A 17,034-nucleotide genomic window follows, 5' to 3' on the forward strand; every position below is an offset into this window, starting at 1 on the left:
CGGCGATTGCGAGTGTTTCTCAACGGACCGAAACGCCGGCGACTGGAACGTGGCTGACCCGTGCCGCAGACGTCACCGAGCCGCATGCCGTCCGCGGATGTCCCCCACCCTGCAGCCTTTGACGGCCGGTGCACGGCTTGTCCCGTAGGCCAGCTGACCAATATTGACGAGGTCCTGGGCGCCCTGTCTCCGGAGCGGTGTGCAGAACAGCGCCCAGTCCCAGCCCCAGCCCTAGCCACGACCGAGCGGAAACTGGCAGGTCTGTGGGCTTTCGCAGCGACGTCTGCCGTATGGAGGATTCCGGGCTTGTTGAGCTCAGCTGAGAGTTTGGATGATGTTTTGATAGCATGTCTTTGGTAGTGGCACGGTTTGTTTGGTTTCATAGGAGCGTATTCCAATGTAATTGTCAATGTAACACACCGTAATTGTCGATGACGGCTTGCTGCATTGGTGTTGTCTGTATCTCGCTCAACATGCTAGCGCTGCTATTAAAGCGTAAAATTAAAGCGACTTTCGAGAAAGCTTTTTCTCACCCTTTCAACTTGACGATTTTCAGCCGCACCAAGGTCCCAGTTTTCAGGTAAACACCGAAGACTGACGATATTTTCCCCTCGCTGACCGGACGTATGGCCATGATTTGACATCGGCCTTTACCCGCTGGTATGCTGCACGTACAGCAGGATGAGTGGCATGCGGCGGGCCCGCTGGGCTGCCGTGCACGTGTCTTCCCACATGTGTGTTTGACAGCTGGGCGTCTTGGCACCAGTTCTGACGTGCATTTCCGCTCACTAGGCGAGCCAGGCGCCGCGGAGACCGGTCGTCCCGGTTCTGCAGATGGCAGCACCAGCTCCAGCTCCAGCTCAGAGGGCAGCACCAGCTCGGAATCCGAGGAGCCGTCAGAAGGGTGCCAGGAAGACTCGTCGGCCGCCGCTGTCCATGGGTCAAGCAACAGGTCAGCGACGCCTTGCACACTAGTCTATAGGCATTTGGTTAGAAGTAAAAATGATTTGCGGTTGAAACTGGTCGGTCGGAGGCTAGTTTTATTTTTGCGTAGCAGTTTGAGTCTACTGTGCGTTGATGACAACGTTGAAATCTAATACACATCTAACCTAGTTGGACCCTTTCTGGTGATGTCAGGTTTCGCGCTCATCCATACTGTTGCCGTTCTCAGGAGCAAAACTATATGAGCATACTCCTTGGGACCTGGCCTTAATTCTGCTTGCTACTGGATGTGCTTAATAACTTATAAACCAATAACAGCGCACCTCAAGATACAAACGAAGCTATCAAGTGAAACCACGAGGAATGACTCATGTATTTACAAATATTGTCTCATTTTTTCAGTGAAACACAAACGAAAGTTAAGAATGTAGCTGGGAAGGACAACAATCATGACTTATTTTCATCACCAAAAACTATGAACACTACAAATGACAGTATCCAAATTTAAACGGTGAGATAAAACAAGGGATGCAAGCAGAAAAGTTTATATGGACTTAATAGAATTGCAAAGCTTTGGGTATCACCGACTTCATGCTCGTTTGCCGCAGTTTAAAGAATGACTGCAATGCGCCCCCGCCCCGCCCCCCATGCTGGCTGCTAACGACATGGTACCTGGTTGGCGTCTTTTATGACGCTGTGGTGAAGCTTCACTGCTGTGCGTCATCTCACAAATGGATACTCATTTACAGAGAGAGCGGCAACACAGACGCTACACCAGCAGCAGACATCTGCACGCAAAAGGTCAGTCAAATAAAGTTGATGGCATTATCGAGCATTACACACACACACACGCTCGCGCGCGCGCACACATTCACACACCATCACAAACACTCTTGCACAAGCCTCGCATCGGAAAGTGCGATCAATGGGTCACCATACGGGTTCCAAAGCATGTCCCTCGTTTGATCTAAATTCATTTTGCTTAATAAGTATACCAGATACCGTTTACAACCGTGCACGTTATCCAGGGTCAGGCTAGCAGAACAGTGGCGCGAAGAAAACAAGAACTATGCTACGGTCGCGTCATACGTTGCGGGGGGGGGGGGGCGTGCAATTGGCTCGTGTCTGTTCTCATTGGCATGGAAATAAGTAGCTTGCTAAGATGTTCCTTAGCGCACCATGTGACGTGGTCTGATTAGTTAATTGCGTGAATCGTTTGCTCACGTGGTGAAGGTATTAGAACACTCCGTATGTAGTGTAAGTATCCGGCTGCAGTATTGGTGGTTTTAACGTGCCAGGCCCCGTCACAACATAGCCACTAGGTGGTCAAGATCCTCCTCCTTGTCGGGGCATGCAAAGCCGAGGGGCGATTCGAACACGCGCGGCTGGTGAGCCTCGAACCCTCTGCGTCTGTTACCTGCAGCGTGCCGACACCGGCACTTAAGCCACTGCACTACCAGGACGACAAATGCACGCCGGCACTGACCTTATTGATGCATTCTGCAATACTCCGTTGGACACGTTGCAGTTGGACACAAAAGCGGGATGCTTTGTCCCTTATAGACGGTGCCAGCGCAGTGTCAGTGTGCCGCGCATCCGTTCCCCAGCGACGTGCGGTCGCCGCGTGCCACTTTTGCATTAATCTTATCACCAAGCCTTCCTGCATCATGCTCATTATCGAAGACAGCTGCGCACGAGCAGACCGTTTTGTCCGGCCAGCCAGCCACGACCTCTGGACGGCGCTGGGCGAGCAGGCTGCTCTGTCCGGCGTCGAGCCAGCCACGGTCTCTGGACGGCGCTCTTCTCTGTGCATCCGCTGGACGAGCTGGCTGTTCTGTCCTGGGCACAGTCAGCCGCGGTCTCTGGACGGCGCTGGACGAGCAGACCGCTCTATCCCGCGCCGAGCCGGCCACGGCCTCTGGACGTTGCTCTTCTCCGCTCACCCGCTGGACGAGCAGGCGCTGTGCAGAGGTGCTCACCGCGCCACACGCCGTCTGCATCCGTGCCAAGGCTGCGTCGACCGATCACTTCGACAGTAACGTATGCACCCCCGCTCTTCGCCGTGAATACTCTGTTACCGATGCTGACTCAATCGCGAGTGACGTTTGATCTTTGACACAGGACCACTCACTCTCGTTTCCATTTGTCGCAAGCTCCGACCGTGCCACGGTGCATCGCTTCGGTCACTCTGCACGGGATGGCTCCGACTTGCAGAGCGAGAGCGAATCTTGTCATTCGCTGCTGCATACTGCGAGCGGTGAAGTATGGGTGAAGGGGACACGGCGGTGATGCAGGAGAGTTAGCCGCTTTCTCTGCGTGTGCGTGCGATGGTCTGAGCCTGACGTAGGTGCGCGACCCGGGTCTTATGTCCATTAGCATCACCAGCACGCGAACAAAACTCCGACTTATGTATGCGCGTCGCAGCGTTAGATGGTTATCAACACCGCGTTGCCGGCCTGACGAGGTTGATAACATTTCGTTATGGATCGTCGTCGGTTATCGCCGAGGGCTGTTTAATCTTTCGTTCGAATGCGTCACCACGTTGCCTCTGTCATGAGTTTGCGTTGCTATTTGTGCGCAAGAACTATTCGAAACGTAAATACCTACGTGGCTATGTCAACAGTGTATGACATAGTTCGCGTGGCCTGAGATGAGAGCTATCGAAAGGTAGCAGCGTGATCGATCTATGACCAAAGCGCTATATTGGGTAATCCACTTACAGATGGATGACTCAAGATGTTGTTATGACAGCTATGTTCCTCCATCCATTTGTGACAAAAGATGATGTACGCTGTTGCTCTTCGTGTGATGTTGCGTTTAAAGAACTGGTCCGGGAAGCCCGCGGGAGACTTAAACCCTTCTATTGTTTAATTTCAGAAGGGTCTAGGTCCGTTTGTACGGTGATGTTTACATTTCCGTTAACCATTATCGTGCAAGGCATACAAATCTCCTGCACCTTACCCTGAGCTCAGGAGGATCGCGAGGGAGACCGCTGGTCTGGACCGTTTTATCGTCAGTGTCGTAATAACGTCTTGTTCCAACAACTTCGTTTTAACGAGCTTGCCTTTGTTGAGAATATTGCCGTTTTAACGGCCGGCCCGACCTGTCCCGGCCAGACCAGTCACGCTTTTGACCGTCTTAAATCTCTGCAGACAATGATGGCATCACTATGATGGCACCACCAAGACGGTGTCGCCATGATGGCACCGCCATGCAGACATGGTGGCTGATTTGCCATGGCGCGATTTGAGCTGGTTTTGACTATGGGAGCCGGATAATGACTTGAATGCGCAGCACTCTTTCAAACTAAATCGGATTAAGATTTTTGCAGGCCATTTTGTTTTGTTCATTCAGATTCTGAACCAAACAAAGAAGTTTTTCGCGCCCATGGTCGCGCGAAAAACTTGCAGTGTCGTCTTAACAAAAAAAGCGTCGAATGCGGTGCGCTGTGGCTTAAAACGTTGGATATTAGTCTATGAGGCTACGCGGGTGCTTAGTGCAACGCTGTGTAGATAGCAACCGTCTGAAACATCTTTGATACCCATCATAGTAAAAAAAAACGTCGGCTACTTTTATTTTTGATTTCGTTCGATGTCAAATCGTGGCAAATTTCCCACAAACATTCACTAAAATACGGCGGCACATTGCACGTTGCTCATGCAACATGGTTCATTGCGCAGTGACTGCACAGCCAAGCCCCATCGCCGCTGTGCACGCGTTGTCCCGGATAACAAGCGGGCTCCGGCAGTGGCCGCGTGCCGCCGGACGTGTCAGTGGCGGTGCTTGTCACGCTGGGTGACCTGCCACCGGGCAGACGGCCGGCCGCCGGTGGCGCTGCGCCCGGCCCCTCACGAGCCATGCCCTCGCCTCGGATGGCTGGTGGCCCCGCGCCACGTCCGCACCCGAGCCGTGCCGTCGTCACGGCCACCCTCCTCTTCCTGCCCCGCGGCTGGGGGGGGGGGGGGGGGGGGGGGGAGGGGCGCGCGGTCAGTGCACAGCGTCCACAACTGCCTCGTCCTCGATCGCGCTAGATGTGGACTTTTAGGCGGGAATTGAGTCGCGTGGGGGATATTGTGATCATTCGTCGGTACGCGAGCGGATCACTGTTACTCGTTTATTTTCACAAACATGCGCTGTTGAGTGAGAGAGTTTGTCACTCGTCACGAAGCTACTAATCTACTCGGCTCCAGCCCACCTCAGCTGGGCTTTGCGCCGGGAACTTTTACTTGCCGGCTCCGCTGTTAACCGTCCGCTATTGCGCCGCCGAGCTTACCAGCGAGGCTGATTCATGGTCCTTGCCCGGAAGACCCAGCCTTGCCCGCCGTCATCAAACAGCGTGGGTACCAGGTGCGTGCAGGCGGGCTCTGAGGAGAGTGGGGAAGCTTCTGAGGGATTGCGGTAGGAACCAGCCCAGACGACGGAGACAAAGGCTAACACAGATGAGAAGGTGGTCTGACTTCAGCGTTGGGCTGGCCCGCTACTCTGTAGTAGCCTCTAATCCCCCGCGCTCCTGGAACTCCCCTCTGTGACGTCACCCGCCGTATCTTGATATCACGTCACATCGGTCAGCTGAAGCAACAGCGAGCCGTTGCGACTCACCTGGCTGTTGTCAGCGCCGCGCCCACCGCGCCGCCGCCGCCGCCGCCGCCGTGTGCAGCGCGCATGCCCGGTCCACCGTCTCGCCGTGGGCTCGGCGCTGCCAAGTGTCAGTTGCCACCTGGCGCGGGCGCGGGGTGGGGTGGCCTACGGCTTCCTCGTGAGGCGGACGGACCTGCCGGCTCGGCGCTGTCGTCTGAAGACATGTGCACCCGGGGGAGGCGGCACTGATCGCAGTCACTGCTGCTGCGGGCCGGTTGGACTCGGTTCAGTCACAGCTTCTGGAGCAGGCTGGACCGGCCCCGGCTACTGTGCCGCCGAAGCTCACGCACTGAACGGACCTGCGGCTGCTGAGACGACTGCAGTCCCAGCCTCTGTGGCCTACCTGGTCTGACCTGACCCGAGCCGACCCCGTCCGCGCTCTCCGTCGTCACCATGAAGATCAGCTACGTGACATGTCGCATCCAGTATCTGCACGACGTGGACCCGTTCGGCGGCTGCGCCGGCCTGGAGCCGGTGCGCCCGCCTTCGTACGTGTTCAACACTCGGCTGCCGCTGGTCAGCCAGCTGCCGGGCGTGCACCGGAAGCTGGAGGCGCCGCAGAAGGTGAGCGGCTGGCCCTGCAGCTGGTCACAGGGTCAGGGGCCTCACTGGCCTCCGGTCAGGCCTCAGGGCGGGCCGCCCTGTGCCGTGTCGCTAGGTCGGCTGGGTGGGCTAGGTGGTCTAGGCTCTGGGCGGTTACTCGTTGGTCTAGGTGTGCTGAGGTGGCCAGGCTCTGGTCTAAGTACGTACGGCCTAGATATACTTAGATTGCGAGGCTCTGGTCTAAGTACGTGCGGTCTAGGTGTACTTAGGTGGCCAGGCTCTGGTCTAAGTACGTACGGCCTAGATATACTTAGATTGCGAGGCTCTGGTCTAAGTACGTGCTGGTCTAGGTGTGCTGAGGTGGCCAGGCTCTGGTCTAAGTACGTACGGCCTAGATATACTTAGATTGCGAGGCTCTGGTCTAAGTACGTGCGGTCTAGGTGTACTTAAGTGGCCAGGCTCTGGTCTAAGTACGTACGGCCTAGATATACTTAGATTGCGAGGCTCTGGTCTAAGTACGTGCTGGTCTAGGTGTGCTGAAGTGGCCAGACTCTTGTCTAAGTACGTGCAGGTGGTCCGGTTCGTTATCGGGATAATTTCTGGCTCCAGATTCCGGTGGTCAGGAGCATTATCGGGCACAGGTGATCAGATGGAAAGGTCGGCTGCAGGCCGGTCTGATCGGCGGCTCGACCTCCCGCTGTGGATTATGTGGGCCCGCGACGGAGGGTTGGCTATTGGCTTCTCGTGGGTGCACTAGCCTGCCGGATGTGGGGCGCAGCCAGGGAGGGAGCGCAGCCCAGGCAGAGTGCGGGCTGGGCAGGGAGCGCAGCCCACGCAGGGGGCGCAGCCCAGGCAGGGAGCGCAGGCTGGGCAGGGAGCGGAGGCCGGGCAGGGAGCGCAGGCTGGACAGAGAGCGCAGCGTGGGCATGGCTCTCCACTGAACACCGGCCACGGCTGCCTGAAGGTCCCAGACCCCTCCCCTACACGAACTCGCACTAGGGGAGGCACGACTTGAAGTTGGGGCGATCGAAGACTAACAAGTACGATAGCTATGGCAAAAGGCTGACCAGGAATGCGTATCAGCACACCCATGGCTCCTATCACATTTAACGGGACTGTTTTACACTGCAGTCGTATTTGGAGGTTTTAGACAGTGTGATCTACGTCTTATTCACCAGCCATGCGCTCTGGACCCGATTCCGCTCGAAACAATTCTGAAATGTCTGGGGTGATAGCTCTAGGTTTCCGGCATGCGCTGTATCGCATATTTACACTTACATGTATTTCAATATCTCTTCCTAATTGGATTGCGTGGATTTCCTAGCCAGCGCCTCCGTGATGGTTGGGTAAAATGGCCCTTTTGCTGTACACGGGCTCAGTACATTCACAAAGCAAAACTCATCGGTAAAATTTTACACAACTCCTGTCATCGTTCAGCGACTTCTTGTGCACCCTGGCTTCTTCTGTGAACAAGCATGCAGTTGTGTTGCTTTGTCCAGAAGCGTTCGCCTATACCAGGTACCGCGTAATGACACTGGCGCCATGTCCTGTTCAGGAACGGCTGAAAGTCTGCTGAACGCTTGAGATCATCGCTTCCGGCGGCGTCGTTTACATTCGCATGCGGTCGCTAATGGTCCTCGCCATACGATAGTCAGCAGCACACACACCAGGTCATGCCTGGCGTCAGCCTGGCACGCTGGCTGGGAGGGCAACCGAAGTGTCCGTAGGCAGCCGACACTGCTGCCCTCCGCCTCAGCTGGTCCAAGCGGTCAGTGTTCATCACAAGTAGTGCGGGTGATCGGTCTCTTATATATCTATCATGACAACTGGTAAAGTAGGAGCTAGTCAAGTCAGAACCGAAAGACACAGCTTCGAGTTGTTTCCGATTCAAAGAGAATGTGACATTTCCTATTTTAACCAGTTCCTCATGGCGTAGTTCGTGCCGATCGGTTGCTACCCATTGCCACCAACGGTGCACAGAATGCAGGATCTTGCGGCTTTGTTTCAACACCGTTAATCATTACGGTCGGCGTGAGGCTGGACGGGGCCGCTGACGTGCCGCCGCCACCTGCGGAGCGGCCCGCGCCCGGCCAGCAGGTCAGCCCCAGTGGCGCAGACACTCCATGTGAAAATAAACAGCCAGTAGCCCGGGCAGCGCTGCCAAATGATACGCCGTGCAAGGTACGGCAATCAGCTGGCCAGGGCTGGTTGGAGATCGGTCAGCCCAGCTATGCGAACTCCGCCGTTGAGGCAGCGCCTGTGTCAACATCTGCACGGCGGTAGACAGCATCACAGACTGCACGAAATTTGTGCCTGTGTGTGGGCGAGCGACTGTTTTATGCAGCCACTCCAGTCATAGCACGCAAAATACAGCGCATGCCATCACAGAAGTCATGAGACGCAAAATTTGCGAATTCAGTTTCGTTGCGAGGGAGCTGGGTCTCGCGTTGCAACCACAAATCATGGCTGAAGTGGGACCCTTAGCTCTTTCGTGGACGCCCTCCCACTGCGTCGTAATGACGTGGGCGCTCACGCGCTTGCAGTCACCTGCCTACCGGAAAATCCCGCCGGGGGGAGGGGCGGAAGGGGGGGGGGGTGACCGACTGGCTCGCGTGTCTATCATCAAACAACTCCCGCCCTCATGGCCGCCCGGCCAGCCGCAGCTCCGGCATGTCCGACTGGACTCCGACACGCGGGCGCCACCAGCCGCCCAGAGGTCACGCCAGGTCACAGCCTGAGAGGTCAGGGGTGGCTCGCGTGGTTGAGTGCGGATCAAGGACGCAGAGACTCGCCACGGAGATCTGGATAGCCCGTTCGGAAACAGTTCAGGTTTTCACGGCCTTGTAGACTGTAGTCGCTCCCACGATCTCGCTAGACTGTAGTCGTCCTTACGAGCTCACTAGGCTGTAGTCGTCCTTACGAGCTCACTAGGCTGTAGTCGTCCTTACGAGCTCACTAGACTGTGGTCGTCCTTACGAGCTCACTAGGCTGTAGTCGTCCCTACGACCTCTCTAGACTGTAGTCACCCTTACGAGCTCACTAGACTGTAGTCGTCCTTACGAGCTCACTAGACTGTAGTCGTCCTTACGAGCTCTCTAGACTGTGGTCGCCCTTACGAGCTCACTAGACTGTAGTCGTCCTTACGAGCTCACTAGACTGTAGTCGTCCTTACGAGCTCACTAGACTGTAGTCGTCCTTACGAGCTCTCTAGACTGTAGTCGCCCTCACGATTTCGCCGCTCACCGAACTGCACCTATGCTTATATTCCAGCTGCATGCTGTCAGAGCCACAGGAACTGTCGCAGTCAGTGCAGTTGTGAAATACTACTCGTTCATGCTGCAGGAGAGGAGAACTGGTTAAAAGCCACGCGTGTCTCGGTGCCGGCACACCGCTCGAGCCTGTGGCTTATCGCGCATGTGCCAGCTTCTGTTATCAGGGACCTCAACGGTTTGATCCTCCATGCACGTGTCCCCAGCCGTATCATATCTTGTCATTGTATAGATATCGCGCCTTCCGGGTGGGGTTCAAGGGCGCGCCACCAGGCGTCGTGGGGTGATCCTCGCGTGCGATTTCCAGGTAGGGTCTGGCGCTGGACGAGTGCAGTGTTTTCGAGCGGGCTGTACTGCACCCGACACTGGCCCAGGCTCTGGCATCGCCGCCCGCATTTCATTAGCTCGGTGGTCTGCCGGGCGAGTCAGGCGATGTGCAGTCGCGGCAGCGCGTCACGGCTGGCCGGCCGGGCGCCTGCGACTGCCGCGCTGGCAGCTCCGGCTCGCCGTCCATAGCCCTGTATGGGCCCGCAGCTGAGCTCCGGCTCGCCGCCCATAGCTCTGTATGGCCCCGCAGCTGACCAAACGCCCGTTAGATGCCCCGTGTCGGCGTCACACGAGGGCCGTCGGAAGTCCTATGTGGCTAAGCCCAGACAAGACCCCGATCAGCGCTCCAGAGGGGGAGACAAGGCCGCGGTGGGACCCGGCGACCGTGTGTGCATCAGCAGCCGACCTTGCCCAGCCACTCTGTGTGCTGATGCAAGCCGGGCACTTGACTGCTGAACCATCCCGGACCCACTGATATAACCGGCACCCATGATTCATGGTATAGCCGAAGCCAAGGACAGGTGCTGGATCCCCTACGTCCCAATCCATACATCAGTTCAGCTATATTTGCATGCTTCCATTACCTGGTCATATGGCTTGTCTTGATCGCCTGGCACATTATGCCCTGATGGACACAAGGACGGCGCCATCACATTAGGCAATATATTTTGTCTTTGTTTCCCGTGGACACCTTGCGCTCCACTCTGATCTCGCTTTTACGTAAAAAACGCTCACCTAACCGGTTTATGAACCCTGTGCTGTCGCGCGTGCCCGGACGGTGGGTAGTCTTGTCCCCTCCCTGACAGGGGCCGCCCGGTTTCCGGGCCCAGCGTCGGCCTGTATCTGACAACAGCCGATCCGTCTCCCCGTGCCCTCGCCGCGCCGCGGTGGCGAGCCAGTCCTCTCCCAGGCCGTCGCAGCGGGCGGTCAGCCTGGCCGAACCCGCCGGTCCGGTCCGTTTGATGCGGCCGGCCGGGCGGCGGTGAGCCCTCACTCGATACCCCGGCACGGCGGCGCCGCGTTCAGTGACCTGCCGCCGCCGCGCCGCCGCCCGCGACGGTGACCCGGTTGCGCGCGCTGCGGCCGCCGTTCGTATGTCTGCTGACCCGAAAACCTTGTGCCGTGCCAGCTCCCGGCAAGCTGGAGCGCCGCTCCACCGGCTGACCCAGCGTGCGATGTCGGGGTGGCCGGAGCCGCAGTTGCCGGAGCCGGGGTGGCCGGAGCCGCGGTGTCCGGAGCCAGGGTGGCCGGAGCCGGGTTGGCCGGCGGCCGGGTGGCCGGCGGCGTGCGAGACGCACTTCCGGTGCAGGTGGGCTCCGGGTGAGCCCTGGCCGCCACCTGGTGCCGCTTGGCCGCCTGCCCCGCCGGCGGCATGGTCGCCACAGGTGCTGACGGGATGGAAATGTCCAGTTGACGTACCGCCCTCGTCCGTAATCCTGTGAGGAGTGCCAGAGGTGTGCAGACGATGTCTGCATGCCGGGCATAGTTGGGGAATACGTACCATTGCTTCCGTCATAAAATACGTAAAAAGGTAATGAACACTTTCGGAATGCTAGTTTGATAACCCTTTGCTCAGCATGTTCTCGTGCCTTATTGAGAGACCTTGCATTGAGGGACGACGTTTGAGTTGGGGACTGGGATTCCCAGAACTCGAATCGGTTTGAACGAATTGTAACCTTCGAATCCCAGAACCCCAAGGGCGGAGATTTGAGCCCCCGAAATGTAGGACTCGATTTCTAAAAACTACGTCGAATACTGAAAATAAATCTTCGCAACTAAATGGCTGATATGTTATTTGGGCTCACATTCCTTTCAGATAGACCAAATGCGACACGCCTATGTCAATACCGCATCGGAATGATTGACTTGCTCGACTCATTACTACATCGCGTTAGCGTGAAAATTCAATGCAAAAATTCGAATCTATCTCAACCTCTTCATCTCCGAATCTGAATCCCAACTCACACACCCTTGAGATACGAATCCCCAAGTGCTCTGAATCCTCCACTCTAGACCACTCGCGCTATGGGGAGCGGCTTGAAAACGCCTAACGAGATACCGGCCCATGCGTAACGTTAACGAACCACCAGAGGATTAGGCGATGTTGTGTAAGCGATGAACGCAAATGATCGCTGCCGTCGAAACGCGCCCAAAGTAAAACTCCCGTCGTCACAGAAGATTAGGTTGGCACTTTGTGCCTGTAGCGAACAGGCAGGGCGTAGGTGGTACTCATCAATAAATCAGTGTAATTTCTGGAATCGTCGGCGGAGGACGGCAAACGAATGCTCTGGTGCACTGAGCAATACGCTCATTCATTTCCTTGCCCTCCGAGCCAGATGTCTCTGATCCTTCATCCGTGCAATTGCGGCTGGTCCTCCCGTAACCCGTTCTGTCTCCTTTCCGGAGCCCTCTCTCTCTCATTTCAACCTGTCGGCAACGGATCCGACCGCTCTGGTGGCTCATGTAGCAGTCCAACCCAGCGCTCGTACGATCTGGGCGGCGGTGGTTCCCTCCCAATCGTCCGTTATCAGCTGGAGCCCCGGCCGCGCCTGTACCCGGGGTGTTGCCGGCCGACGGTGGGCAGGAGCGGCCGCCAGTCTGTCGCTGACCCGACCCGACCAGCAAAAACACGCCGCGCACTGCTGCGCACTGCACATACAGAACAGAACAGAGCAGAGCAGAGCAGAGCGACACCAGTGCCGGTCGCGCCCTTCACCTCGAAACGGCGGCCTCGCGGCGCCGGCCCGGTTTTTGTGTGAGCTTGCCGAGTGCAGGGGTGACGGGGCGCGATCGATCCCCGGTCTTGACCCGGCCTCGAGGTCGCCCTCATCCGGACGCATGCTTCGCGGTGGTCCTTCGCAGGAGAGGAGCGGGGGGCGCGATAAGAATGAGGATTGTGTGGCGCGATGAATTGGCCGAACACCTGTCCACGGTCACGCCTGTGTTGCTGCGTTGACAAGTGCGCTGCTTTGGCGTCTAAAACGCCGCGTATACCGCGTACACCCCGTCCCAACCGCTCGTCATCACCGGCCCTGCGGCATCCGTGTGGGCCGGCGCTCAGCGCTGCAGCGCTGGGCTCCCGCCTCGGTGCGCTGGGACGGCGCGGATCCGCCGAGCTGTCGGCGGTGGCGAGCGCACGGGATGTCCAGCCACAGCAGTCGGGGAGTACCGCCAGTCCTGTAGGGCCATGTCAGCCGCCGGCTTCATACACTGCCGCTCCCGAGCGTCAGCGCTCGCCCGGCGAGGCACTCTGTAGTGCCATGTTAGCCGTCGGCTCCCTATGCTGCCACGCCTGGGCTGTCAGCGCTCGCCTAGTGAGGCACTCTGTAGGGCCATGTCAGCCGCCGGCTTCCTACGCTGCCACTCCCGAGCTGTCAGCGCTCGCTCGGTGAGGCACTCTGTAGGGCCATGTCAGCGCCGGCTTCCTACGCTGCCACTCCCGAGCTGTCAGCGCTCGCTCGGTGAGGCACTCTGTAGGGCCATGCCAGCCGCTGGCTTCATGCACTGCCACTCCCGAGCTGTCAGCGCTCGCCCGGAGAGGCACTCTGTAGGGCCATGTCAGCCGCCAGCTTCCTACGCTGCCACTCCCGATCTGTCAGCGTTCGCCTAGTGAGACACCCTGTAGGGCCATGTCAGCCGCCGGATTCCTGCACTGCCACTCCCGAGCTGTCAGAGCTTGCCTAGTGAGGCACTCTGCAGGGCCATGTTAGCCGCCGGCTTCACGCACTGCCACTCCCGAGCTGTCAGAGCTTGCCTAGTGAGGCACTCTGCAGGGCCATGTTAGCGGCCGGCTTCATGCACTGCCACTCCCGAGCGTCAGCGCTCGTCCGGGCCGACCGTTGGAATCGCCATCGGTGCTCCGCGCCTGGCCCTCGATTGCAGGGGAGCGGCGCGCCCGAGGTAACCGCTGCCCAGCCCACAGGTGTGGACACGTCTGGAGGCGTCGGGGCTGGCCGCTGGCCGGTCCTAGGGCGCGTGCACGTGACGCCGGACCATGACGATGCGACTCACGTGCCGCACAGTCGCTGAAGCCGAGCCGAGATAGACCTCGAGGTCGGCGGGCGGCGCCTGTTGTGAGAGGGGCTGTCAGGCATTGTCGATACCGGCCCATGCGCCGTGAAATGGCCAACAAACACGCCGCTGTTGAGGAGTTTTGATGAGCGCCTGCCCCCCAGATCCTCATCATGCGGACTGTTTCTTGTGGTTAGTGGGCTTTACTGACGGGCGTGACAGGCGTGGGCGCACTCAACGGTCGCGTCAGCGCGATGCACATCAGACGTTGTGAGAAGGATGACGTAATATGTAGATGGATACGGTCTTAACCTTGAGATCTTGAGCTAGCTGAGCCCAAGAAGTCTTGAATTAAAAGATGGTATACCGGTTGCACATGACTTAAATCTGTTCGCGTTGCGCCAACTGCCCGGGAAGCAGCTGGTTAACAATGGTGTTGAGGTGCACCTGAGGTGAAGGTTCTCACTTAATGATCTTGAGATATTTCACGCTCTCAAACTCTGTTGTCCTTTTCCCGGCATCAGTCCGTCAAGACGGTGGCTCCCGCGGAGATCCGTGCCGGCTGCGTCCAATGTCATGTCACTGAATCAGGTGTGTGTCCGTGAGCTTATACAAGATAAACAGCCCCCGGTAGATCAACCGGAGACTGTTTGACATGGCTGTGTAAAGGCTCTTGCCAGATGACTAATACCATGCTCTCAACGCACACTCTAGATCACATATCTGCGTAGCTGACCTGCCCGTCCGACCGTCAGTCAGCCCACTCCAGATTGTGGCTGGTCTGTCCGGCCGTCGGTCAACTCACTCCAGATTGCGGCTGGTCTATCCGGCCGTCGGTCAGCTCACTGCAGATTGCGGCTGGCCTGTCCGACCGTCGGTCAGCTCACTCCAGATTGTGGCTGGCCTGTCCGGCCGTCGGTCAGCTCACTCCAGATTGCGGCTGGTCTGTCCGGCCGTCGGTCAACTCACTTCAGATTGCGGCTGGTCCTGTCCGGCCGTCGGTCAGCTCACTCCAGATTGTGGCTGGTCTGTCCGGCCGTCGGTCAGCTCACTCCAGATTGTGGCTGGTCTGTCCGGCCGTCGGCCAGCTCACTCCAGATTGTGGCTGGTCTGTCCTACCACCGATCAGCTCACTCCAGATTGTGGCTGGTGTGCATGACCGTCGGTCGGCGCGCTTTGGCAGCCAGCCGTCTGATCGGCTCACCTTGAACCGTTGGTTGGCTGGTTGGTCGGTTGGTTGATGCAGACGACGTCGTACGATAGACGGCAGTGCAGAGTGCCCTCCGAAACAAGGACAGATATGGCCTATAACACATGGGCGTAGTTTCGCTAAATGTGTTGGGAGGCCTTACAGTGAAAAATGACCCATCTGCCCCCAAAATGTGCCGACAACCAGGCTTCTCAATGGATTTTGCATATTTTCTTTCCTAAGTTAGGAGGGGGAGGGGAGGCCCAAGTTAGGGGGGGGGGGGGGAGGCAAAGTCCCCACGCCAACTGAATACGAAGCTACACCCCTGCTACACTCCGATGTTTGTTCAGAACAGGCATGGGGCTGCTTTCTTCCATTTCAAGTTGACCACTCCAGGCAGCCGTTCAAAAGGTGCACAAGTATAATGGCGAATGCCTTAATAAGGCAAGTCAGTTCTTGATACAGCCTACCGGTTTGTCACCCAGCTACTGTTCATGGCCTGAGGACAGAGGTCGTGCGCGCCGGCTAGTGCTGACAATATAGCTGTAAGCGCACTTTATCAGCGACTGACTCAAGCTATCGGCTGAGCTGGGGAATGCTGCTGGCCGCCGTGTTGGCAGCCTTCCATCTCTGCTGCGGCCGTTGGGACAGCGGATGAACGGCCTCGCCGCCCATGCAGCTGGTGGACTGGCTGATGAGCGCCCTTGGCTGCCTGTCCTGATGGACGCTGTGCTGTCTGCTGTCTGTTATGTGCGTGTGCTGGTGCACCATGATATCCGCCTGTTCTAAGACGCTCGCTTTCCTGCGACGGCGGGCCCTATTGGCTGGGACACCCTGATGGGCTCTGTCATTTGCGTGCGCTGACAGACTTTGAGTGTGCTGACCGGCCTTATCGTCTGCCTTTGCAGCTGTCGGACGCCACCATGCAGGTGTACAAAGACGGGGAGCTGGGTAGCTACCTCGACCTGGAGGCGTCCATCAGCGAACAGCACGAGGAGTTCGAGGGCTTCGTTGACAAGTAAGTCAGCCATTGAACACGTCGTGTGATGTGGAACGAAGAGTACATGCCCAGTGAAGTTCCGATGGCAACAAGGTGTGGTGTTGTGTTGGCACTAAGCCTGAGGCAACATGTGAAGCTCGTTTATGTCTGCGCTGATGGACATTTCATTACGCATAAGCCTGCGAAATGTCTGCCATAAATGCTCGCAAACCGACGGCGATGCTCCATGGCTTCATGCTCCCACAGGAAATAGAAAGTATGGCCATGTGCCGTCCGATTTCGGGAGTCATTGCGGTGCACTGCCAGCACAACAGTTCCCGCAGACAGACGCGTTTCTCACGGTTCTCTCCTCTGACGCCCATAGCAACACCATATCATTTCATACCGTTACCCTTTCTCAGATAGACTTCCTGAGCTACACAGGTTGGGTGCCTCTCAATTTTAGTGGGTTACGGTATGTCTTGAGTCAACTTTTATCTTTCCTTCTCTCACCTGTGCATTTTTCGTGCTACAGTATGTTTGCAAGGCTCTGGTCCTAGCATGGGCATTATGAGAGACTGTTAGCGCCCCAATAAAGGGCCTGAGGCGTCCCCCCTCTAACACCCTTGTATCACAAAGAAGCAATATTTGCGTCTGTCTGCGCTGATTAAATGTAAAAGGTTGCCATTGAAAACGATAGTTACTTCTCGATCTAGAAGTGGTAAACGAGAAAAAAATTAAGTAACCCTACTTAGCATAAGCAAAATATGTTAGGCCCCATTCTCACCACCACCTCTCCCCCCCCCCCACCCCCATACACAGTTTTGCTTCATCATCCCCTGTCAGGTCGCCACGCGACGTTAAGCCGGGTGACTTTGAGTCTGGCATTTGAATGAAAAGTCTGAGAAAGGTAACTACGGAGATTAACCGCTGGGGGCCGTGGAGAAAACCGGTTTGTGCTGTCGCTTCCGAGCCATGAACTTGTCTGGACTTGGCCACAGACATTACGTTCACTTCTGTCTGCGTTCGTTGATGGAAGCGTATGGATGCTCGGCTTGCCCTGTCCTTGTCCCAGTGCTCGCTGTTGCTGTCGTGGTGACGTGGCCAATTACGTGCCACAGTTTTGAACAGCTATT

General features: G+C 57.2%; 1 protein-coding gene across 1 annotated transcript in view; it reads left to right on the forward strand.

The window, feature by feature from the left end:
- Positions 1 to 5,692: 5,692 nt before the first annotated feature.
- Positions 5,693 to 17,034, forward strand: part of LOC119090345 (FH1/FH2 domain-containing protein 3-like) — a 53,856-nt gene continuing 42,514 nt past the window's right edge. The window contains 2 exon segments of the mRNA XM_037213138.1: positions 5,693 to 6,144; positions 15,828 to 15,937. Of these exon segments, the coding sequence (XP_037069033.1) occupies positions 5,974 to 6,144; positions 15,828 to 15,937 (281 nt within the window). The 5' untranslated portion in view covers positions 5,693 to 5,973.

Source organism: Pollicipes pollicipes, unplaced genomic scaffold (genome assembly GCF_011947565.3).
Source record: "Pollicipes pollicipes isolate AB1234 unplaced genomic scaffold, Ppol_2.1 Scaffold_3087;HRSCAF=3621_pilon_pilon_pilon, whole genome shotgun sequence".
NCBI classification, from domain to species: Eukaryota; Metazoa; Arthropoda; class Thecostraca; order Pollicipedomorpha; family Pollicipedidae; genus Pollicipes; species Pollicipes pollicipes.